We start from the raw sequence: 25692 nt of genomic DNA, 5'->3' as shown, positions 1-25692 counted from the left end.
TCGCAGCAGCCGCACAATACCATAATTCCAGTGACCCTGGCTAAAATATAGAAATCAGATTTGTGAAAAGGCAGGTAGAAGGACAGCTAGACATGTTTAGAGCTCTTTTGAGTAGATGACACAGAGGAAAAAAGCTATACTGTACACAGTTTACAGGGGGATCAGGAAGAGTTCATAGAGGTCGGAAGTGTTGGGGCACAGTCAGTCACATGTTGGTCTTGGCCAATTTACCTATGCACTTGGCCTTGCGTTCTACTAAGCAGCACAGCACACTCGATATTTTTGAATAACGCCCATTTGAAATATGTGCTGCTTGCACGCCAACATTTCCACACTCCTCTTCCAGCAACTCATCTTACCAGACAGGCCAGTTTCTTCCCTATAATCTCCATTATTTTAAGGTTTTGAACAGTCACTTCACACAGTCACAGCCGGAGCCTAGGCCAGATTTTTACTCTCCCAGAACTAAACAAATGGTGACAGCAGCTTGAACGCCCATGCAGGCTCACTTATCTTTCTTTTTTTTTTTCTTCAAAAACCACAGTCAGACCACAGAATGACGTTTTTGGCACCGTAGCTGCAACAAGTCGAATACTGAAATTAAGAACACACAAAGGATCTTTACAGCCCCTGGACTGTGACCAAGCAAGAGACTGGCTTGTCTGCTAGAGCCGAAATTCAAATGAGTATAAACTGAAGTCCCCTTTGGATGACTGATCCACATTCCTAAGTACTGATTTCCAAACAAACTGTCCATTATAAACCTACAAAGGAACTCTGGGATCACCAAGCCCATTTTTGCAACTCTACTCTCAACCTAGCCCGATTCACAAAGCCATTTACAGTCACAAAACATGTTTGAGCCATTCACAAAATCTGAATTTTACCCCTCCATGGGCAGCCCATAGCTCCCATTCAAGGTTCAGGTGATTACTCTTCCAAAGGTAAAGGAGTTAGCTTGGAAGCATAATTTGTAGTTTTGTCAATCTGCCTGTTTAAACTATATTAGAGTAGTGCAGACAATACATCTCAAGGGCCCTTGTCAACCCTACTCACTGGTTGGTTTGAAGGAACTGAGGCGTTTTTCTGGTCATAAAGAGTTGAAGACCTATCAACGCCCTTGACTATGGCATTGGAAAGAAGTATGGAAATGAGCAGTGTCTTCATCAGTAGCACCTGATTGCTTGCTTTCTGTGATATGGTTGGGGGTATTCGAGACTGGTGGGCCAAACAAAGCATAACTTGTTGTGACCTCCCTGAAACGGGATTTCTGTTATTTGTCTGTCAAAGCACAGGTGTTTTCTTTCACCCTGAGGCACATGTGGTCCAACCAATCATTAAGGATTTTCTGGCTCCCTGTTTCATTGGTAATTTGGATACATGTACATTTGAAGGTGAAGCCGATGATGCTCTATTATGTGTGCCAATGAATTGTATTCTTTGCATCAAGTGATTCCTCTAACATCAAGCACATATTGTGACTAACATAGTGATTCCGCTCTAAGGTCGTTCTACACAGACCCATCCTTTCATTCAGTTTTCTCTAAGACATCATGGCCTATACTGTTATAGACAGCTGAGACAGAGGTTAAGTATCAGCATAACTTCTGTACTTTCTTCTCAGGTGAAGAGGTGGTCTCCCCTGATGTTTGCAAGCACAATCATTCTTCTCCTCAATGGGTTGAGATCCAATTGTAGGTCATGTAGGAGATGGCTTTATCACACCTATCTCTGTAACAATTCTTATAAATTTTTCTCTGGGATAATAAATGTTACAGATGGTTTGTTATCCACGTTTGTTTTGGTTTGGAAGGTGTTTCCTGCAGCAAGGGTGCGATAGGGATGAGTTATGGGTGCTTCGGCAATTCCTTTGGAGAGGGATGTGTTTAGTAGAGCTGTGGCATAGGCCACAGTAGAAGAGATAACTTGCTTCATTTAGGCTTCAAGGCATGGGTCTGCTGCCAAGTTTAAAGCTTTCTTTTTTGGAATACATTTCACACCTGATCTATCACAGTGAGTTAAAGTTAGAGCCAGGATAAGGTACGTAGTGGTAGACAGAGTGTAGGGAGTACAGTGACCACTCATTATCGAATGTAATGAGTTGCCAGATTTTTGGAAAGTAGTTCTTGAATTACCCCAATGTGTTTGCAATATTGTCTGGAACTGCATAGAACGGTCTTTGAGTTTTCTGGGGATTCCTCATTTCCTCGAAGATGCTAAATCAGTCAAATTATTTAATCTGGTGCATTTTGATACGTTTGGTGTTGTAACTTTTTTGTCTGTTTGCTGCCTTTGTGTTAGCTTTTTTGCATCTCTCACAGTGTGCCATGTTTACAGCAGTCAGTGATTTGTGTTACTGGAATTCCAGCACATGGCACTCTCATTCAATTTTGGCCAGTTCTATTCAATTTTCAGCTGTCTCATTTTGACCTGTCAGCTTGTTTTTTGTGTTAGCAATTCTATTGTGCGGGCTTGACAACAAGGCCTCTGAAACTGAGGCATTCAGTAGGTGTGCTGTTAATCCATTGTATGTCATTTTGTATTTCTGGTGCCTGGAATGGCTATTCAGAGCACACCACGATGAGATAGTTGTTTGAATGACTTGTTTGAGTGAAGGAAAGTAATTGAGGAACTAGCCAAATACATCGGTGGTTGTATCACTATGCATGTGGTTTCAACACTGTGTGAAAACACAAAGTCCAGCATATGGCTTTGGGAGCGCTTTGGGAAACAACAACTGAATGAATCTCAGGACATTAGGAGTTTTGGTAAGATCCTTATTTGGTTTTGAGCCTGGTCAGTCAACACTCAGTAATTTCCTAATTAGCAAGGTGTTATGAGACAGGGTCTACAGGTACAAGAGAAAATTGTTATTTTTTTTAAGGAAAGTGGATTTTAAGTTGTTAGCTCAGTGGACACTTTTAGTTGTACTCCTTCCAGTCTCTTTGCATTTCTGCTTTTTGTGTAGCACATTAAACAGTGGTGGGACACCCAGTCAAAGTTTGTTACTAGGAGTGGGTGAAGAATTCCACTCAGCGGAGTTCCAAAAACTCCATGAAGCGACGAAGGGCGGAGTTTTTTTCTGTTGTGCGGCTCACTAACGTTAATTTGGCGAGTGCAAGAAATCACTAAGTTGGCGAGCACGAGTGAGATTTCTGAATGCTGGCAGTCGCAGCAGGTAGCTACCGCTTACATTGAGAAGGCTGGCGCACGATTAGAAAATCTACTTGAGCGGCAGAAAGAAGTTAGTGCCCTCTGGCACTCCACGTGATGCAGTTTGCCCTGATTTGTCAGCACAGGAGAAACTCCTGGTGCTGAAATTCAGTGTGAACACCGCAACTTACCCAAACTCTGCAGCTCAAGTAACTTCTCGTAGTGCATCAGAGGTTTTTGGACACATGGCAGAGTTCCACATAGCAGAAGTAGGCGAACTCTGCCCAGGTCTATCTGTGACCAGGATGTATCTAAAACTATTCTCATTGAGTCCAAACACTTGATATTCATTTTTGGCAAATAGTTCTCAAGCAGTGAAGATTTGATACTAGTAAGATGTGCATCAATACGGCCCATATTGTCAACATCTTTTCAGGAGAGCGGTTCTTCAGGAGAGCGGTTCTGTCAGTATTTGAGTTGCATGGTTGTGGTCCCAGAACATCTCAATTGAAGACTTTAAATTTTAGCTGCCAATGTGATTTGTGTAGAGTATCTTGTTGTGTGCCTGATGAGGGAATGCTTGTTGTCAGATGTACCAAGAACAGGACAGTTTCCAGTGGGTGCTGTTTTAGAGCTGATCCCATTCTGGACTCAACTATGCTGTTAGTAATTCTCTGTGTGATGCTCTGTGGAATTGTTGGAAGTGATAGATTTACTGCAGTTCTGGCATGACTGTGGCATTTTTAGATGTTGTCACTGTAGGACTGTCTGTCATGACAAGCCTATATTTGGTTCTTTTGGAGATGTCAAAAGATCTTTTTGGGGACGCTAAGATTTTTATTGTTAGTTTGGGGTATCACAGTTTCTTTGACATTGACATTTATACTATGCGTTCTGTGACTATCTGAGTAAATCTTTGTCATGTTTGCATCATCATTAGACCGCTGAGCTATTTATGTGAACATTTTCTGTCTTGAATGTTTTCATTATTCCTTGCCTGGTGTTGTTTGTGAAGAATGGGAGTTTTTTCTGGTTGTGCTTCATTTTATGCTTGTGTACGTCTCCGATATGGGGTTCTGAGTATTACTTGAGTGTGGCTTTCTTGAATTTGTGTTAAGCTCTTTAAATATATGGTAAAAGTGTGGGGTTTGAGATGCTCACAGCACTCGACTTGCAGAGTGGATTTTCATGGTCCGCCCTTAAACTGTTTCATTTTGTGATAGGGCGCACACAACATGTGTTGAAGGAGTGTCTCTTTGGTCCCTCTGATAAATTTGTTGCCTGATACTCTGGGCAAAGTGGATCATGAGTGAGAAGTAGTTCTTGTGGGACCATAGGTTGATGGTAACCAGTTGTGCCAGCAGGTCGGAAACAAAAGAAAATTGACACACAAGGTGAGATGATGCCTCCTCACCAACAGTGTGTGATGTGACCAGGGCCATCAGAAGAGTGACTCTTAGGTGCCATTTTTGACCTCACTGTAGGAGGCTGGCCTGGTTTGTAGTGGTACCAAGGGGTACTTACACTCTGCACCCGGTCCAGTTATCCCTTATTAGTGTAGAAGAGGTTTCTAGCAGCTTAGGCTGATAGAAAAGGTAGCTTAGCAGAGCAGCTTAGGCTGAACTAGGAGACGTGTAAAGCTCCCACTATACCACTGGTGTCATATGCACAATATCATAAGAAAACACAATACACAGATATACTAAAAATAAAGGTACTTTATTTTTATGACAATATGCCAAAAGTATCTCAGGGAGTACCCTCAGTATGAGGATAGCAAATATACACAAGATATATGTACACAATACCAAAATTATGCAGTAATAGCAATAGAAAGCAATGCAAGCAATGTACAGCCACAATAGATTGCAATGAAAACACATAGGTATAGGGGCAACACAAACTTTATACTCTAGAAGTGGAATGCGAACCACGAATGGACCCCAAACCTATGTGAGCTTGTAGAGGGTCGCTGGGACTGTAAGAAAACAGTGAGGGTTAGAAAAATAGCCCACCCCAAGACCCTGAGAAGTGGGTACAAAGTGCACCTAAGTTCCCCAGAGAGCACAGAAGTCGTGATAGGAGAATTCTGCAAGGAAGACCAACACCAGCAATGCAACAACAATGGATTTCTGGACGAGAGTACCTGTGGAACAAGAGGACCAAGTCCAAGAGTCACGATCAAGTTGGGAGTGGGCAGATGCCCAGGAAATGCCAGCTGTGGGTGCAAAGAAGCTGCCACCGGATGGTAGAAGCTGTAGATTTTGCAAGAACGAAGAGGACTAGGAACTTCCCCTTTGGAGGATGGATGTCCCATGTCGTGAAGAAGCTTGCAGAGGTGTTTCCGTGCAGAAACACCACAAACAAGCCTTGCTAGCAGCAAGGGTTGCGGTTAGGGTTTTTGGATGCTGCTGTGGCCCAGGAGGGACCAGGATGTTGCCAATTGCGTGAGGAGACAGAGGGGGCGTCCAGCAAGACAAAGAGCCCACTCAGAAGCAAGCAACACCCGCAGAAGTGCTGGAACAGGCACTACAAAGAAGAGTGAACTGGAGCTCACCCGAAGTCACAAAAGAAGGTCCCACGACGCCAGAGGATAACTCAGGAGGTCGTGCACTGCAGGTTAGAGTGTCGAGGACCCAGGCTTGGCTGTGCACAAAGGAAATCCTGGAAGAGTGCACAGGAGCCGGAGCAGCTGCAAATCACACGGTACCCAGCAATGCAGTCTAGCGTGGGGAGGCAAGGACTTACCTCCACCAAACTTGGACTGAAGAGTCACTGGACTGTGGGAGTCACTTGGACAGAGTTGCTGAGTTCCAGGGACCACGCTCGTCGTGCTGAGAGGGGACCCAGAGGACTGGTGATGCAGTCTTTTGGTGCCTGCGGTTGCAGGGGGAGGATTCCGTCGTCCCACGGGAGATTTCTTCGGAGCTTCTAGTGCAGAGAGGAGGCAGACTACCCCCACAGCATGCACCACCAGGAAAGCAGTCGAGAAGGCGGCTGGATCAGCGTTACAAGGTCGCAGTAGTCGTCTTTGCTACTTTGTTGCAGTTTTGCAGGCATCCAGAGCAGTCAGCGGTCGATTCCTTGGCAGAAGGTGAAGAGAGGGATGCAGAGGAACTCTGATGAGCTCTTGCATTCGTTATCTAAAGAATTCCCCAAAGCAGAGACCCTAAATAGCCAGAAAAGGAGGTTTGGCTACTTAGGAAGGAGGATAGGTTAGCAACACAGGTAAGAGCCTATCAGAAGGGGTCTCTGACGTCAGCTGCTGGCCCTGGCCTCTCAGAGCAGTCCAGTGTGCCAGCAGCACCTCTGTTTCCAAGATGGCAGAGGTCTGGAGCACAGTGGAGGAGCTCTGGGCACATCCCAGGGGCGGTGCAGGTCAGGGGAGTGGTCACTCCCCTTTCCTTTGTCCAGTTTCGCGCCAGAGCAGGGCTGGGGGATCCCTGAACCGGTGTAGACTGGCTTATGCAGAGATGGCCACCATCTGTGCCCAACAAAGCATTTCCAGAGGCTGGGGAGGCTACTCCTCCCCAGCCCTGACACCTTATTCCAAAGGGAGAGGGTGTAAGACCCTCTCTCTGAGGAAGTCCTTTGTTCTGCCTTCCTGGGCCAAGCTTGGCTGGACCCCAGGAGGGCAGAAACCTGTCTGAGGGGTTGGCAGCAGCAGCAGCTGCAGTGAAACCCCGGGAAAGGTAGTTTGGCAGTACCCGGGTCTGTGCTAGAGACTCGGGGGATCATGGAATTCCATGATCTTAGACATGTTACATGTCCATGTTCGGAGTTACCATTGTGACGCTATACATATGTCGTGACATATGTGTAGTGCACTCGTGTAATGGTGTCCCCGCACTCACAAAGTCTGGGGAATTTGCCCTGGACAATGTGGGGGCACCTTGGCTAGTGCCAGGGTACCCACACACTAAGTAACTTAGCACCCAACCTTTACCAGGTAAAGGTTAGACATATAGGTGACTTATAAGTTACTTAAGTGCAGTGGTAAATGGCTGTGAAATAACGTGGACGTTATTTCACTCAGGCTGCAATGGCAGGCCTGTGTAAGAATTGTCAGAGCTCCCTATGGGTGGCAAAAGAAATGCTGCAGCCCATAGGGATCTCCTGGAACCCCAATACCCTGGGTACCTCAGTACCATATACTAGGGAATTATAAGGGTGTTCCAGTATGCCAATGTAAATTGGTGCAATTGGTCACTAGCCTGTTAGTGACAATTTGGAAAGAAATGAGAGAGCATAACCACTAAGGTTCTGGTTAGCAGAGCCTCAGTGAGACAGTTAGTCATCACACAGGTAACACATACAGGGCATACTTATGAGCACTGGGGCCCTGGCTGGCAGGGTCCCAGTGACACATACAACTAAAACAACATATATACAGTGAAATATGGGGGTAACATGCCAGGCAAGATGGTACTTTCCTACACTCACCCTTTGCTTTGTCTGGGCTCCATACTGCTAAATCTATCTGTAGATTCTGGAGCAAGACTGGCCTGCTTATTCACTGCAACCAATAACGCTAAACCCATCACATGGTGCCAGATACTGTAGTTGCCATGTTGTCTCTTTCTCGGAGGATGTTTGCTTAACTTAGACACATTTGCGGGGTGTGCACACCAGACTTTACACATTTCTGCTACATTTTTCTTGGTTCAGTGTACCCTTTAGTCCAAATTTTGTGTAATGGGTCATGGGAAATGTGAAAACTTGAGCGATTATGGTGACACAAAGAAGTCAGATTTTCTTTGTAATTGATTAAACATTTTTTCTTTTTATTGGGATTAATATTGAGAACAGGCCCTGAGCCAGGGCGACAGTAATAATCAATCAGTTCTGTACTGTGCAAGTACAGCACTACTAATCAAAAGAAGAACTAAAGCAGCAATGGAAAAAAAAAAAATAATCAAAGAAAATAAAACAAATAGCGGTAAGTAAAATGTAGTGCATATATCAAGGCATTCAAGCCCTTTTCCCCATTCCTCAGTCTCAACTCCATCATCCCCCACAGTCTGTGCTACAAGCAGTACATCAGCAGTTCCTAAACATGTATTCATCTAGACTCAAGTTCCAAACCAAGGTGGGTGTGCCCTCTCGACTGCCAACCTCTCAGACTTACCCCGGTATGGCTGCGACCCCTCTAATATCGTCCGACCTTTGTACCTGAGTGAGAGTGTGTTCCATACCCTGGGATTGCAAGCCCTGCTCATTCCCTCCTGCCATTGCCCTCTGCAGGCCCTCCAACAGTGCAACACAATCATCTAGGTCTTCCTGCACCCTGCCGTCCTGACAATTGAGTTTCACGTGAAACTTCCTCCACCAGCACCCACTCAATAACATCCTAATAACATAATTTGGAGGAAGGGGATCTTGTACAGTGCACAGTTGAAGTGCGCTAGCTTGAAAATAGTGTTACATAAAACCCTCTTCACCACCTCACAAGACGCTCTCCATTCTTCATCCCACAGAGGTGCTCCCAGCTCTTCTCCCATGCTTGAGGGACCGCAGGCTCAGTCCTGACTCTATCCCGCTTTGTATAAACGTGTCTCGTCGACCCAGCCGTCATGCCATTGATTAAACTTACTGGGTTCCATTTGGGTGGTAAGCATGCAGTGACTCTTTTCCTGTTATATGAAGTATGTATAAGGTATGCACAGTATCTTATTATTTAAGAAACAGATGAAAGAAGTGATAGAGGAAGTGTGCATATTAGAGGGTTCACTATGCTGATGTCCTCTGCAAAATTATGTCAGTGACTTTCGGACCAGACAGAAATACAGGAATTCCAAAATTACTTTGCAACAAAAACATGCAATGAGTATCAATCAAGAACATATGTCATCTTTAGACACTATCTCAGTGTCTTAAGTGTCTAAGCTGTATTGGGCCAATCAATTATTGTTTTCTCTTCTTGGTTTCTCTGTTTCAATTTGAATTATTTTAGAGTTATAATAATCTTCCCTTCCAGCCACCTGTACAACACATTCTGATGTTTGAACCTGCTGGGGAATATTTCTCAGGCTGCTCAAGGAGAGCAATGAATATGTGGTGCCAAATTTGGAGCTGTAGCATATCATCCTAGCTCACTTGTAAAGGAAGACATCCTCCCATTACAATTTCATAGACGAATGGAGAATTGGAATACATCCTCCAAAGAATCTGTCTGCCTTTTCCTCAACCTGAACAACCTCTCCAACACTCAAACTCCCTCCAGAGAAGTTCTGCGACACATAACCTTACATTGTAAGAGTTCACCATCACTGAACATGTTGTAAGCAAAGTTTTCAACTCAATCCCCTTCATTTTGCTGTCAGAGAGATCTTCGGTGCCCGCACCCTCTTGGGAAATGATTTCAATTACAGAGACATACTCTGGCCAAAATATGCATTATCCAACCTCTCTCTGGAAGGAATATTCAGTCCTAACTAATGCCTCAAGCAATTCTTTACTTATCAACTTCAACTCCATCTCCTTTTCGATCAACACAACCAAATCTTAACCTTGATATGGTTTCATCAACTTTGCTCATTTTTAAAGAGTTCTTTGCCGAGCAACCTCACTCTAGTAGATCATTTTAACATCTAAGTGCAGTGGGGCTCTCAAACAGCCTGGTACTGTGACGGAGATTTCGCCATCCATCGTTCCATACCTTTCACTATCAAATTCCATTAACAGATAGAAATTGCAAAGTGTGCTTTCTTCTGGGCAGCATCCATTCTACTACAAACTATCCCATCACTGGTTCGGTGCAGGCACTGCACTAAACCATCTCAAATGAAGCAAAAATAATACACCCTCCATCTGCACATCAAAGAGACATTAACCATTTAATCGTTCGAAGGAACAAAATCAAATCTTAGTAATTTAATCTATAACACCAAAGTTAATTGAACTCTAACCTGGGGAGAAGCCATTCCTTGGACAGACTTTGAAAGAAGGATCCATGCTACTTCTTAAACTCTGACAATCCTCCAACATAACAAGAGATATCAGAAATGACATACATGCAGTAGAACCACTAAACACATTACCTGCGGATCCTGTTGCTGAGGCTCGGCCGGGAATGTCCTCCATAGTGAATGAATGAAAGTCTGTGTAGGAAGGAGCAATGCTTGGGCTACTGGTGTCTTGGGAAGGGGTTGTCCAGCTACTTTCAGAATGAAGTGGATGCCTCCTAATGGAGCACGCAGGAAGTTCATGGTAGTCCACAGCTTTAAAGGAAAATGCTGAAAAAAATTATCTAATGTTGATATGGTTGGAATGAAAAGAACTCTCAAAGTCTTTGCTTTACAACTAAATGCTTTACTCAAATCTATGTGTGGATAGCAACATACAAGCTCCAAATTATAGTGGCAAATTGTAAAAAAATTTAACTTTCCACTTGTATAAATTGATGAGTTGTTTAGCCAAAAAATATCTATTATTTAAATGTAACTGAAACAAGTACACACTTTAAATAAACAACTCAAGACTTACTGGGCTCCCCAGGGATTCCACAATGAGTTATGGAGAAAAACAAATTTAAGGAAAGCTGTTTTAGAGACACGTTTTCGATTTTTTCAGCTGGGTGTGATTGGCAGGAGGTGAAACCTCTGGTGAGTTCCCTTCACTTCCTGCAGTCTGTGTTTTTTGACAAGTTCATAGAGATCACTAACTACTCATTTACTGGAGGAAGCACCCAGTATCCACGTCTTCCTCCGCCCTCTCCCCACCATCCTTTCCCCCAAGACTACTTGCTCTTTTCTTTCATCCTGCCTTCAGTACTTTTCTTACACTGGAGCCACCCAATTATGTGGTTTTCATTCCCGTATCCTCTGCTCCTGCCTTTATCCTATAACATCTACATCTATACATGAACCTTTGTTTATCTACCAATAACTATATCCGAGTACCTGTGTCCCTCCCTATACGCTTGTGCCTCTACCCCTACACTACTCTTTCCCTACCTAAATCTTAGTACTTCTAACCCTACCGACAACCCTGCATCCCCACTCTAACCTCTATCCCTACTTATACCCGAGAATCTCTAACTATATGCCTCTATGCAGCCCTATACCATAGTACCTAAACCCCTGCCAGTACTCTAGTACCTTACTCCATCTATGCTCCTTGAAAAGCTACTCTACCTACACCTTTGTTCCTCTATACCTACCAATATTCCACCAACTCTACCCCTCCGTATGAGCTAGTACTCTGCCACTAGCTTTACAGTTTTTCTGCAGTTTCTGCATCATAGTATCTTCGCCCGTCCTCTGCCATAGTACCCTTACTCTTGCCTATAGCCAACTATCTCTTCTCGGCCTATACGCGTGTACATCTCCCCCTACCTGTACTGTAATACCTCTGCAATGAACAACTAGAGCCTCTTCTCCATACACACTAGTACTTCTAGTACTTGCACTCCGGCCCATACCCCGATATTTCGTCCGCATTAACAGTCCTACAACCTGTAATCTTGAGCCATTTTCATATCCTTCTTGTCCTCTTGTCCTTTTCTTGCTGGGTAGTCAAGTTGGTGCTCATCATTTTGGATTTGTAGCCTTCGGTGGCAGATAGGGGCACTGTGAAAGTGGATAGTCGCCAAGGTAGCTCAGTGAGTTAATACACTTGCTACCTAGATCGGTGTCCAGTCTGGAGACCGCTGTTTTGAATTGCGGCAGAGTCAATTCAGCCATTCACGGAGGAGCAGAAGCTAGGTAATAATACATGTCATTTTTAGAGATAAAAAACAACAATGCCATTTCTCATTTCTTGGTGTAGAAAGACTAGCTATTAGCATTTCTTTTTTTCAGTGTGTTGTCTAACATAGAATAACGGAACAGACAGCTAGGCAATCAATGCCAGTTGTGGATAGAAGAGTAGGGAGACTGGCCTAGATTCTTTACATATTTGGGGAGATTTCGTAATATATCGTGAGCAGGGAAAAGGGAAGGGGGATCTGATAAACTGTGCGAATGGTGTTGCCTGGCACTACGAGGGGGGTTGTAGGTCGAACACCTCAGACTCGAGTTTAAGGAGAAGTTTAAAGAAATATTGGGCACTGGGACAGGCACAAGAATTGCCTGCCAAAATGAATAATACTGGAATGTGTTTGGCTTTCACAATAACAAAGATTAAAGAAATAGCAGAGCTATTATCTACGCTTATGGCATTAAAATTACAGGAAATGCCATGCTCGGTTCCTGAGCTGCTGATCGACTTAACATAGAGTGTTAGCGAGTAGCCAGATGAAGGGAGGCGGTGTGCTCGCGAAGGACCTTCAGAGCCCCCAGCAGTTAATTCACAATGGATTGCACTTTTTGGCAGCTTGTCAAACACAGACTGATCAGAACAAGTAAATGTAGAGGCAGTGTACAAAATTGTGCATAACTGACAAATCTTCAAAAAGTCCCTTTGGGCGGTCAAAGATGCAAAATGCACCCATGCCCTTCCTTTTTGACCACAGAGGACCTTCAAGATGGCCGATCCATCATAAAGAAAAGAGGAGCAACTGGAGTGAGCCCGCTCTCTAAATTAAAGAGGAGTCATGGTTCACCTCCCAGGAGGACACCCAGCCCCGAGGACGTTAAGGAGGAGCCTATTGAGCACTTGTCACAGTCAGCCTTCCATATTTGTTTAGCTTATTTGCACATTTTCAAAAGATGGTCTATCCAAGGCTCATCCACCTTTCTACAAGAAGTAGTGTCACTAGTACCTGGAGAGATCCTCTCTGCATGGGGTAACAAGCAACCCTAGGCGTCTTTCAATTTCCTTGCGTGTCGTTAGTGAGTTGAAACTGAAGTCCCTAGACAGGATGAACACATTAACATTTATCACGTTTGTTGGGAACATACGAAAAAAGTAATGAAGATGCTTGTGAAAGAAAGAATTCTCTGAGTTACTTGTTATCTCATGCAAAGACGTTATGGCCTAGCAGTTTGGATTTCATTGCTCCTTTCGAGAGCAATGTCATGATTAGTTGGTTGAAGAGTGTTAAATCTTGTTTAACTCATCAGTGTCATAGCAAGAGTGGACCAACCAACTTCAAGCGTAGCAGCTATGCTGGTCTATGTCTTCAGGATTCTGACGAGTAACCACAGGAGAGTCTGCAGCTCACCAATACCAGGGTGCATAGATCTCTTACTCTGTAGTCCTCTGCTCCTGAAGACCCATTGCATCTTCCTCCTTCTGGACAATCACTCCAACGGCCGGGTTAGCAGGCTCCTCCTCTCGCTCAGCAGGGAGGTTTACTTCTAACCACGTGCACAGTAAATATTCCTATTGTCAATAATGTTGTGACGAGGAAGGGAAGAAAAACTGACCTGAGACCATACTGATCATCTGCTGGTCTGCAGGTTGATTGCATGGAATGTCCCAGCTAAAAGTAATGAATGGCATGGCAGAGAGCTGTGAGCCTAGGCAGTGCTGGATGGTGAGATGGCATGTTTCGAAAACAGGTGAGGCTGGCAGTTCTACTTCAGACTGTTCTTGCTATTGACCAGTACAGACCTCATGGAGTGGGGAGGTCATGCAGGGGGAGAGAGTGGCTTGCTAAATCAGATGCACTTATTATTTTAAAGAACAAGTGCATTCTGTCCTGACAAACCATAGTGTAATTCATGAAGATGTACCCATTGGGTCACCTACCTAAAACTCCCAGTTATATTTTGGGTGATAGTGAGTCTTACTAACTACAGCATTTGTTTTTAACTTTGCAAGAGTACTAACACCAAGAATACATGCATAGAGTCAAGTTTATAAATGATAACGCATAAATAGTGATATCTGTAGTTAGTCATTCAAACCGGTGTGCCACTAACCAGCCATAGCTGAATGAGGAGACAACTGGAAGGCAAGAGAAACATATATGGCCTGTTATCCTGATTTCAGTAACAACAAGACACCAGTGATGAGACTCTAGGATGCCTGGTTATTCAGCGAAGACCAAAGTCTTACTGTTTGCCCACTGAAGTAATTGTACCCCATTCCTATCAGCTTCTTCAAGTTAAATGTATTACATTACAAATTAATGCCACCATTACTTTCTGATAATCATAATCTTCATTATTCTTATTCCTGGTTGTCCTCATATGCCAGTCATTATTAATGAGGTGTAAACTACCACTGAGATAGGAGAACTGTGGGAATGTCTGACAAAATTCTGGCTACTCCTCTTTCACCTGAAAGCCACAAAAGGGGATGCATCCCAGCATCCTTGCGGAGTTTCAAACCTTACATTGTAGGCTGGACCATCCAAGGGTAGGAGGATGGTTCGGAATGACTGGTACTGGGATAAGTTGGACTAAGTATCCAGACCCGACTGATTCAAATATCAACAATATTTTGAAAAAAACGGCCCTCACCCACAAATTGTGGCATGCTTCATCATTGGGCCCTGCTAACACACTCCAAAAATATAAATCCCCTTTGGAGTGGAGCAGTAAGGGTGGGGGAATATGTAAGCACGAAAGACAAGACCAACAATTATGGTTCAGGGACCAAAAACGAACAACAACAAAATATCTAAAACTGACTCAGGCTGATCACTTATCCTATTTTAGTCTGGTGCAGCCTGGACAGGATTAAAATATTATACAAAATAAAATATAAACTCAAGGCAGCCTTGCCTGGCTCGCTGAGGGAGCTAATATGGACAAGCATGCAGGACAGCAAGCTCGCATCGGAATCATATGCGATGGATTCCATGAATGACACGGGCGTCCAGGAAATCATCGACTAAACCCTTCCACAAAAACTGTGTGCCAAAATGCACACCAAAAAATGCAAGATTAAAGTCCGCGGAGGATGATTGTCAGGAGCTGTCAACTAAGGCTCATGCTAATTTAAGTATCTCCTTTTACAGGTCCAATGGGTGGCTCGCTCTTCTATCATTCTAGCCAGATGAGTTTAGAGGAGAAAATAGACCTAATTAGATTAAGATGTGGTATAATAACATTTTTTAAATTTATTTATTTATACAGTTTAGAAAAACAACAAGAATAACAATCCCTTGTTCTATAACAACAACATCACCAAAGACCCCGACTCTAGTGCATCAGAATTCGGCAATTTTATAAACTAATAAGCCACAATAGGTAAGTTGTAGGAGCCATGAAACACAGCTGTCTGCATTCGGGGAATAAACAAATACAACCAACATCAATATAGCAACGCGGCTGGAGCAGGCTAGGCGACACTGACAAACGTCCACAATTCGCATCTTCTTTCAGTCAGGGTGACACAACCATTCCCAAAGTGCATTGCAAATAACTCCTGTCACTCAATAAGCCGTCTCCAGCTACTCAGGCAAAGGCGCCCAAATATCTCGCGGTCTAGAGCCGTCAGGCGCCAACTCCCAAAACGTCTCCACCTGTTCTCAGCAATAAGCAGCATCACGCAGCCAGTCAGTGACCTGATGAGGGCGGCCGCACCCCCAGCATATCGCAACTCTGCGCTTTGCTAAAAGCAACAGCATGCCCACCAGTTTCCGCTGAGCCGGCGGCACCGAGTCCTCACTGCCCAGCAGCGCCAGCACAGGGGAGGGAGCAAGCTTAAGCCCAGTCATCTCACCATTCACATGCGCAACCTCCAGCCAGAAATCATGCACTTCACCACATTGCCACGCCAGCTGGAAAAAGTCGGCATCTGGGGCATGACATCGCTAACAGGAAGCATCCGTCTGCAACCCCATAGCACACAGGCCCCAGGGGGTGTAATAAAGACGCTGCAGAAACTTGAAGTGGATTAATCGCAGACAATAGTTTGGCGAGATTGCCCTCATATGTGCACAACACTTCTTCCATGTCTCGTCAGAGATTGCCATTTCCACATCCGCCTCCCATTTAACCTTAGCAGACATTGCAAGCGCATCCCTCTGATCCTGCATGCATCCATATAGCTTGGTGACTAGCTTCCTTGGCGTCTGTGCACTCCATACTACCTCCAATACTCGACACAGCTCCTGGGACGCCGGAGACCCTGAATATCGCGCCGTAGCATCGCACACGCCCGCAGCACATATAGCCAATGCAGGGCACCATCAGAACCATGTCTCAGCGCCACCTCCGGAGAGATCAGCTGTCCATCCACAAAGCAGTCCCCCAGGAGGGACAAATCCGAGTCGCAAAACAGCCACTCGTCAGCTACAGCAGCCACCTCCATCGACGGCGCAAATGGCTCACGCATACCAGAACGCTTCAAAAGTGCCCGCCATGCCCCAACAGTGCACGCCACAGTATCCACCCCCGAGGTCGAGGCCGAGACAGACCCCCGAACACTCGCATCAGGTCGTCCGGCCAAACCGCGTCATTCTCAGGATCGCGATGCGGCATATAACGAACAGGGCGGATCCGATAATACGCAAAATGTGCTTGTGCACAGTAGTAATAAAGCTCCATATCCAGAGCTGCAAGTCCGCCCAGTTCAAACGGAAGCGTTAACTTCTCCCATGCAATTCTGGGTTGGCGTCCCGCCCAGACCAGACGAATCATGGCAGAGCGGAGACGCCTCAAAAAACACACTGTAAGGACAAGGGGGAGATTTACAAACAAGTACAATATTTTGGGTAGCACAATCATTTTGGCAATGGCTATTCGTCCTATCAGCGACAGTGGCAAGGGGCACCACATCTCAATCCTATCTTCCAGCCAGGACATGACTGTACCATAATTAGCCGTCCAAAGTGTCTCAACGTCACAGCTCAGCCAGACTCCCAAGTACCTTACCGGGCCGTCAGCCCATGCAATAGGATATTGGGACAAAAAGCCCACTGCACCCGACGACAGACCAGTTGATCGCTATACCCGATAATTCACCAAACCGTACAATCTCATCCAATAAAACATCCAGATTTCTCCGGGGCTCTCGCACATACAAGGCAATGTCATCTGCATACATGGAGATCAAGATGGGCCGCTGCCGAAACAGTATCCCTCTGTCACTATAGCGCTGCCGCAAACAGGCCACGAGTGGCTCCATCGCTACCGTGAACAGCAACGGGGACAAAGGACATCCTTGCCGTGTCCCCCTAGCCACCCGAAATGGGGCGTATATGCCTCCATTCAGACAAAGTCGAGCAACAGGCTCTGTGTACAGCAGGTGGATCCAGCCCACGAAACGCAGGCTTAAGCCCACCCGACTCAAGAGTGCAAACAGATCTTCCCAAACCAACAAATCAAAGGCCTTTGTGGCGTCTAAAAACACTGCTGCAGCGTCGTCATCAGCAGTAATCGACCCAGCAACCGCAAAGAACGTCCGCAAATTGTGCCCAGTGGACCGCCCCGGGACAAACCCAGACTGATCAGGAAGCACCAACCTCGTCATCAGCGGCTGCAACCGCACAGCAATCATCTTGGCAAAGATCTTGTTATCAACGTTAATCAGAGAGTGGGCGATAGGAGTCACAACTTAGGGGGTCCTTGCCCGGCTTAGGGATTGTAACTATCATTGCCTCCCAAAGAGAGGCTGGAAGAATTGCACTCTCAATAGCTTCTGCATATACCTCCAGCAGATGAGGTGCTAGTATATCAGAGTATTCTTTGTAGAACGCTGGGGTCAGGCCATCAAGGCCAGAGGATTTATCTCCAGGCAGGGCTCGAATGGCAGTCTTCACCTCCTCCAGCGAAAAAGGTGCATCAAAATATGCCCTATGGGCAGCCTCAAACCAGAGTAAACTAATCTCTGAAAAATAAGCCTGTATACCCTCGGCTAGCCATAGGTCAGGCACAGAATACAAATCCCAAAAAAACTTGTTAAACACTTGCATGACTCCATCTGTCCCCATCACACGTTCACCTTTCGAATTATCTATTTCAGTTACATAACTACTGGCCCAAGGCTTGCGCAGCAAGTTAGCCAAAGTACATCCAGCTCTCTCTCCCTCTCCGTACCGCCTTGCCCTGGAAAAGCGTCCCAAGAAACATATTTCCCTCTCCGAAGCCTCCTCATACAAGGAAACCATACGCCAGATTTCTGCCAGAGTGCCACCAGACCAATCCACCACCAACCAGGCCTCCAGTTCTGTAATTCGGGCCTCCAGGTCGGCCAACTCCCGGCGCAACCCTCGCAGCACGCCATGTTGCTTCGAAATACAGCTCCTGCGGATAACCACTTTAAAGGCCTCCCACATCATGCCCGCCGAGCTCACAAAGCCACCGTTCTCCTCAAAATAGAGGACAATATCCCAACGAATCTCCTCCCGGAACTTCTCATCCCTTAAGGCCCCCTGGGGCAAACGCCACATAAATGCACGTCCCGGGCCGCCCGGAATTGTCAGATCAAGCTTGACCGGTGAATGGTCCGACAACGTACGCGCCATGTGCTCCACCGAACGCATCCACATCGCCACGTCCAGCGAGCCCAGCCAGCGATCAATGCGAGACCAACTGTTATGCACATACTTGACACACGTGCCCTCTCTAGCGCCTCCATGTTTCATCTGCCAGATGTCTACCAATGCACCATCTTCCATAACTTCAGTAAGAGCTTGAGCCGCTGCCACATGCTGTACCCTGGCCAAACTCTCCCTGTCTCACTCCGCATCTAGAATTACATTAAAATCATCCACCAGATCACAGCCCCACCTCCCAATGACTCAGCCAACCGCCAGACCTCGCTAAAGAAATTCAGGTAGTCTGTGTTAGGACCATACACAGCCACTAATCTACAAGGCCTGTCCAGCAACACACCACTCATCAGCACATAGCACCCGCTGGGATCTACTATAATTCGCCGAGTGCACCATTGCGGTCCCCTGCGCAGCAGAATTGCCATTCCTCTGGCATACCTCGAATGTACCACTCCATGGCATTCCCCAATCCATCCAGCCTTCAAGCGATGCATCGTGTCCGCCACCAAGTGAGTTTCTTGCAACATACAAATATCTACATTCTGGTGCTTAGCGTATGCAGACATGAGCTGCGCCTTGCGTCCAATGTTCAGGCCACACACATTCCAAGTAAGGCAACGGACCATTGTCACCCCGTCCTGCTTCATCCAAACACTCCTAGCAAAGTACCAGAACATAACACCGCCCCCACCAGCCAACCCAGCCAACGCAGACACAGCAAAAAGGAAGAAAACATCCAATATACTGGAACTAACAAAACAGCACATAAACCCACCTCCCTCCCACGCAGACCCCTCAACCAGTCAAATAACCCTCCCCTCTTTACCCAGAAAACTAAAAAAGAACATGATAACTGTCCCACGAGACTCATCCACAGAGCGAACAGCTAGCCACCCAACTCAAACCCAGAAGTAGATCAGGAATGGGAGGCATGGGGCCAAAAGGTGAATAAACATTAGGACGACAAACTGTTCTGTATCAATGTAACTGTGTGATCAGTTTATGCATCCGCAGCAGAACCATCAGTCATTATCGCTGAGCGTCTCACGCCCCACACCCGGCCCGCCCAAATCCACATCCGCAGATCTTCGAGGGAGAGCCTTAACAAACTTTGCCGCCAACTTTGGGTCCGTAAAAAAGTGCAGTTTCCCTCCATGCTGCACCTTCAATTTTGCGGGGTAGATAAGGGAAAACCCTGCATCCGTCTGAACGAGCAAGCGCTTGATCGACAAGAAGGCCCTGCGCGCAGCCTGCACTCCCGGGGCATAGTCCGGAAAAAATTGCAACTCAGTATTTTTATACAGCACCTGGCACCGCTCCCGAGCCAGCCGGAGGATAGTGTCTCGATCACGGTCATTCAATAGTCGAATAATGATGGGGTGAGGAGGGGTGCCAGGTGGAGGCAGAGGGCCCAGAAGCCAATGTGCCCTCTCCACCACCAACAAATGGGAGAGCTGACCGGCAAAGAGTTCAGAGACCATGCTTTCAATAAAGTCTTCCATTCTGCCCATGTCAGTAGATTCAGGAAGGCCAATCAGTCTGACGTTGTTGCGGCGCAAGCGAGCTTCCAAATCTTCATTCTTATTGCGTATTACCTCTAACACCTTCTCCATTTGAAACAATTGTGCACGCTCGCCCTGACACCGGTCCTCTATATCCGAAGTACGCGCCTCCAACCGATCCAACCGAGAATCATGGTCATCTACCCTTGTCTTAATGCGATCAAGCTGCTCCGTTAAATGGTCGAGCTTGGCGTCAATTCCTGTGAGACTGGACTTCAAATCCAGAAACATGGCCCTGACTGACATGTCACTCGACACGGCCTCCAACGCTTCTTCTCCCAGTTGTGTTGAAGGGGTCCCCCCTTCCTCCGTCCCATCAAAGGTAATCTTCGCTTGCTTCTGTTCCACCTTTTCCATCCTGCAGCACCTGGGTACCCCGGCCAGAATCCCAAGCCCGGGCAGGAAAGGCCCCAGTCGAACTCCCAGGGCCAGCCAGCAATTCCTTCTCCAAAGCAAGCTTCCTCCGGCCAGCGGACCCCCTCCAGCATAGGCCCGGCAGTCCCCAGTCCCAGTCCATCACCAACCAGCCAAGGTGCCAGTAGCCGAGGCGGGAAGCCGGGCCCAGCAATTGCGCAGTCCTCCTCTAACCGACCCCGCCAGACCAGAAATGTGTACCGCTGGTTCCAGTGCACGTCTTCAGGTGGCCACCACGCCTGACCCGGCCACCGCAGCCCCTCTCACCAAGCCGCCCAGGTCTCCACCAACGCAGGGCTAGCGAGCTGCCAACCAGCCAGCAGCCACCAAGGTGCACAGCTCCACAAAGTACAGCGGGGACCCCACCGCCACTCCAAAAACGCCAATTCCCAGCTCACAGCTGGGGCCCGACTGGCCTCCTCTACCATTGGCCGCCAAATCCTGCAGAGCACACCAGGCCCGCTCCCCGGTAGGCCCCGGCGCCCAGGGCCTCCGCCAGACCATCCCAGCCCCAGGAGTACCCAGCCGCCAAGAAACACAGGGGGGCCGCGGTACGATGCTACCACCGATCCAGCCCCCGCCGCCAACCAATGGGAGCCACAAGCGTGCCTCCACCGTCGGCAGCACCTATCCCTCCTGCTGGGCCGCCGATCAGGCCAGCAGGGCCGGCGGCCAAACGCCATGCGTCTCCCGGCCCCGCCCAGCCAGGCCTTTCACCTCCACCGCCAGCTCTTAATGGCGGCGGCAGGGGGGCAACCTTCACCGCCGCCACCGGCCGCACCTGTGTCTCCGCTGCGCCGCCCGGCCAGCAGGACGCAAGATTCGCTGTCCTGAAGGAGAAATGTTCCGTCGAAGTCCCAGGCCGAGCAGAGCCTCACGGAGTGCCGACCATCTTGCTGGCAGGCAAGCTCCGCCTCCCTCGTGGTATAATACCAATGAAGGCCTATAAATCCGGACAATAGAAAGGGTCAGAGTCACCTAACCGTAGACTATGTAATTATACACTTGAATCACTGTTGCATGTAATCTGCATTTGTAACAAAATGAAGGTCTTGAAGCAATTTTGGCTAAAACCTGTATTTCGCCTGTTAGTCAAAAGAAATATGTCTTTGTGGTTCACATGGTCAGTTAAAATCTAGATTTTTAAAATTCTTTTTTAGATTCCTGAAGTAGTCTTTTAAAGTCATGATCCATTATAAACTTCTTGTATAGAACTCTGAATTCAGTGCTTTATGCTTCTTTATAACAGTGGGTGGGTGACTAGAAGGGATCAATACAAAATTTTGGCTTTTATTGCATTTAGACGTATAATTTAACTGTTGAGATTTTCCACAACACATTACACTTTTCATTGTCCTTATTGCACTTTTACAGTCCCCGGCAAGTAATACGGGTCTGAGGATAGGCAATATAACTGGTGCATGTACGATGAGATTGGCCTGATCAGCATTTATACTTTATACCCCCTGAAAGAGCAGCTAATGGACCATTCTGCACATTGTTTTATGATTACAATGCTAGAATGAAGTGATTTTAAGGGGAAACGTTTATTGATGTTTTATTTTAGGACTAACACTTGTGATTTCTTGGACTTTCTTTTGCTGTTTGTATGTGAAATTGTTTTATGATTACAATGCTAGAATTAAGTGATTTTAAGGGGAAACGTTTATTGATGTTTTATTTTAGGATTGACACTTGTGATTTCTTGGACTTTCTTTTGCTGTTTGTATGTGAAATTGTTACAGCTTTAAATAGACAAAAACAATAACATTCTCTACTTACTTACTGAGAGAAAGATGATGAAACTCTGGCCAAACTCCCAGTTGTGCTGCTGGGGGGTTTGGAGATGGAGACCGTGTCCCTGTCTGGTTGATGTAGTGTACCGTCGCCATATTATATGATCTTACTAGAACGTGACTATTCTGAAACTGTTGGAGGAAAAAACAAAAGGCTCTGAACCCTGCCATCAGTTCTCACCAGTGCGAAAATCTTTGTCTTTCCTTTGCCATTCAAAAACCTTGTGTCAAAAGATCACCCAATGTGGCTCCCCACCCGATGATGATTGCATCCATCATTATCACTTTTGAAATCCCTGGACAGAATGGAAGACCCTTTGATAAAGATATTGGATTCTTCTTGAAGATGATCCCTCACGATCTACACAATTAGTACAATCACCTCAAAGTCCTGTGAAGCCAATTTCCAATGGAAATACAAATGAATTATCAATGCTTATAGATGTAGATGCCCCCACGGAACCTGAAGATGCATTATGTCAAATGCCCTTGCGTCTTCAGCCATCTCTTTATGGGGGTGCTCCCATCTCTATAATTGAGGACAGAAAGGTGTGTAGTCTGATTGCCCTTGTTAGCAATGGGGTCTCTAGTTGGCAGTTGGCTTGCACCCTGTCCAGTTAGGGACTATCACTCTTGTCAGGGTAAGGGAGATACCCAGCTCAGATAACCCCTGCTCACCCCCTTGGTAGCTTGGCATGAGCAGCCAGACTTATCTCACAAGCAATGTGTGAAGAAGTTACACATAACATGCAGTGATACAGTGAAAACACTACCAATAGACACCACACCAGTTTTAGAAAAATAGCCAATATTTATCAGTGTTAAACAAGACCAAGACGAGAAAAAGCCAACATACAATTATAAAGATATGCATTTTTAAAGAATTAACTTAAAAACAGTTCCTTGAAGTCGATAGCTCCATCTGGGGCTATCACGGCATCCTGAACAACAAGTCCAACAGTTCAGGCCAGCCACGGTGTCGCAGCCAGCTACGCTACCGGGAAGACCCACAAACAGTACGTTGGAAGTCTAGGGCATTGTGATCCTCGCGATGAGATCTGGAGTGCAGCATCACTGGCGTCTCAGGTGTCGATTGTGGAGGTCAGTGCACGAGTCGTTGGCCTCTTGAAGTCACACACTTTGCAGAACGAACTCCGGGCTGACGCCGAAGTCACAAACACTGGCATTGACAGCATCAGGGCTACAGAGCAAAGCGGGACGATGCGACGTGTGGTGCCCACAGGCTCGGTGCAGGCAGCGGCTTGGTGACAGCATCCTGTGGCATCGGTGAGACCATGGCTGCAGTGTGAAGCAGGGTGGTGCGACGTACAATGTCTCCAGGCCACGGTTGCAGGCAGCAGCATCATTGTTGCTGAAGCGCTGTCATCGGTGGGCCAAGGCGGCAGTGCAGCGTGTGGGGGAACCTCGTACGGCACCCACAAGTCGCGTTGCAGACAAGGGCATCTGTTGATGATGCTGGAGTCGATAGTGCTAGTGTCAATTGACCGGGCTGTGGTGCAGGACGGGTCAGTGTGTTGTGTACCTCAAAAAAGGTGTCCTCAGACCACATAGCAGGCAGCGGCGTTGGTGTCAGCATTGGGCATCATCGGTAGGGATGCCAAGGCTGTGGTGTGAGCAAGGTGATGCGGAGTGCGGGCCCACAGGTCAGGGTGCAAGCACATCAGGTTGTGGCATCGGTGAGACCAGGGTTGCGGTGCGACATGGGGCACGGCTCCATGTGGAGTCATCAGGTCACTGTGCAGTCAGCATCATCGTTGACTAATCCACAGTGTTTTTTCTTCTGTTGCTGCACAAAACACACAGTTCCCAGTGCTGTAGGCAGATGAAGCTGAAGTCTTTGATAGCCCTGAGACTTCCAAGAGGAGGCAAGCTCTACTCCAACCCCTTGGGGAAACTTCACAAGCAGGATACACAGCAAAGTTCATCCAACCCAGCAAAGCACACACAGCAAAGGGGCAGTACTCCTTTTCCAGCTCTTTAGCTCTTCTCCTTGGCAGAGGTTTCTCTTGATCGAGAAGTGTTCTAAAAGTCTCGGATTTTGGGTCCATTACTTATAACCCTTTCTGCCTTTGTCTCTGTTGTTGACAAGATCTTGCCTTCCCCAGGTCTGGCCCCAGACACACTCAAGGGGGTCAGAGACTGGATTGTATGAGGGCTGGCACAGCCCTTTCAGGTTTACGTGTCAGCCCCCCCCCCCCCCACTCTAGCCCAGGAGACGCATCAGGATATGCAAGCTACACCCCAGTTCCCTTTGTGTCACTGTCTAGAAGGAATTCACAACAGCCCAACTGTCAGTCTAACCCAGATGTGGAATACACAAGCAAGCAGAGGCACAGAATGGTTTAAGCAAGAAAATGCCCACTTTCTAAATGTGGCATTTTCAAACTGACAATCTAAAAACCAACTTTAGCAAAAATTAGATGTCCTACCTTTAACATACACTGTACACCTAGGCCCTAGGGGTGATTTACATGGAGTAGAAGGGAAGGTTTGGGTCTGGCAAGTGGGTACACTTCCCAGGTCGAATTGGCAGTTTAAAACTGTACACATAGACACTGCATTGGCAGGTCCGAGACTTGATCAAAGCGGCTACTCAGGTAGGTGGCACAAACAGTGCAGCAGGCACACTAGCAGCATTTGATTTACAGGCCCTGGGCATGCATAGTGCACTTTACTAGGGACTTATGAGTAACCAGATATGCTAATCATGGATAAACCAATCACCAATACAATTTACATAGGGAGCACTTGCACTTTAGCACTAATCAGCAGTGATAAAGTGCGCAGAGACAATAAACCATCAAAAACAAAGTCCAGCATACCATAAAAACAGGAGGTCAGAAGGCAAAAAGACAGGGGAAACACACCATAAGATGCCAGGTCTAACAGCCCTGCCTTGTGGGTGAAACAAACCTCTGTAGATCTGTTCTGAAGAGCACCCTTATGAATAGTTTTTCTTGAAATGCAGTCATCTGGCATTTTGAGAAATTGAGTAAAAGGATGTGATGAAAGAGGCAATGTCTCATCTTTATCAGTTCTTCCAGTGTCTCTTGAACTCAGGGGGAGTGAAGACACTAGTGTTCCAAATAGATGCATACTGACCACTCCTAAGTCACTACTGGAGCAACCACCTTTGTGAGCACTTGAGTGGCCAACTTCAATCCAAAATGAAGGGCCTGTAAGTGATAATGGTTGTCCTGAATATATAATCTGAGGAAGCTCTGATGTTATTTCACTATGGGAATAAGAAACTACGCACCCAGAAGATTTATCATGTGTATACAATCCCCTGGATTAGATGTACTATCTTTTGGTGTGTCTCTATTTTGAAACTCAGAACCCAGCAGTTCATTAGTTTCAAAACTACTACCGGCCTGAAGCCTTCTGACACTTTCTGCATTAGAAGAAAGAC

General features: G+C 46.6%; 1 protein-coding gene across 2 annotated transcripts in view; it reads right to left on the bottom strand.

The window, feature by feature from the left end:
* The window catches only part of STON2 (stonin 2), a 569996-nt gene that overhangs the window by 242855 nt on the left and 301449 nt on the right, over nt 1-25692 (bottom strand). For both annotated transcript variants that reach the window (XM_069208355.1, XM_069208356.1), the window contains exon 6: nt 10194-10388. In XM_069208355.1, the coding sequence (XP_069064456.1) occupies nt 10194-10388 (195 nt within the window). The remainder of the gene's footprint in view (nt 1-10193; nt 10389-25692) is intronic.

This window comes from Pleurodeles waltl, chromosome 9 (assembly GCF_031143425.1).
Source record: "Pleurodeles waltl isolate 20211129_DDA chromosome 9, aPleWal1.hap1.20221129, whole genome shotgun sequence".
Lineage (NCBI taxonomy): Eukaryota > Metazoa > Chordata > Amphibia > Caudata > Salamandridae > Pleurodeles > Pleurodeles waltl.
The sequence above is the reverse complement of the archived record's forward strand: the minus strand, read 5'-3'. Positions and strand labels throughout refer to the sequence as shown.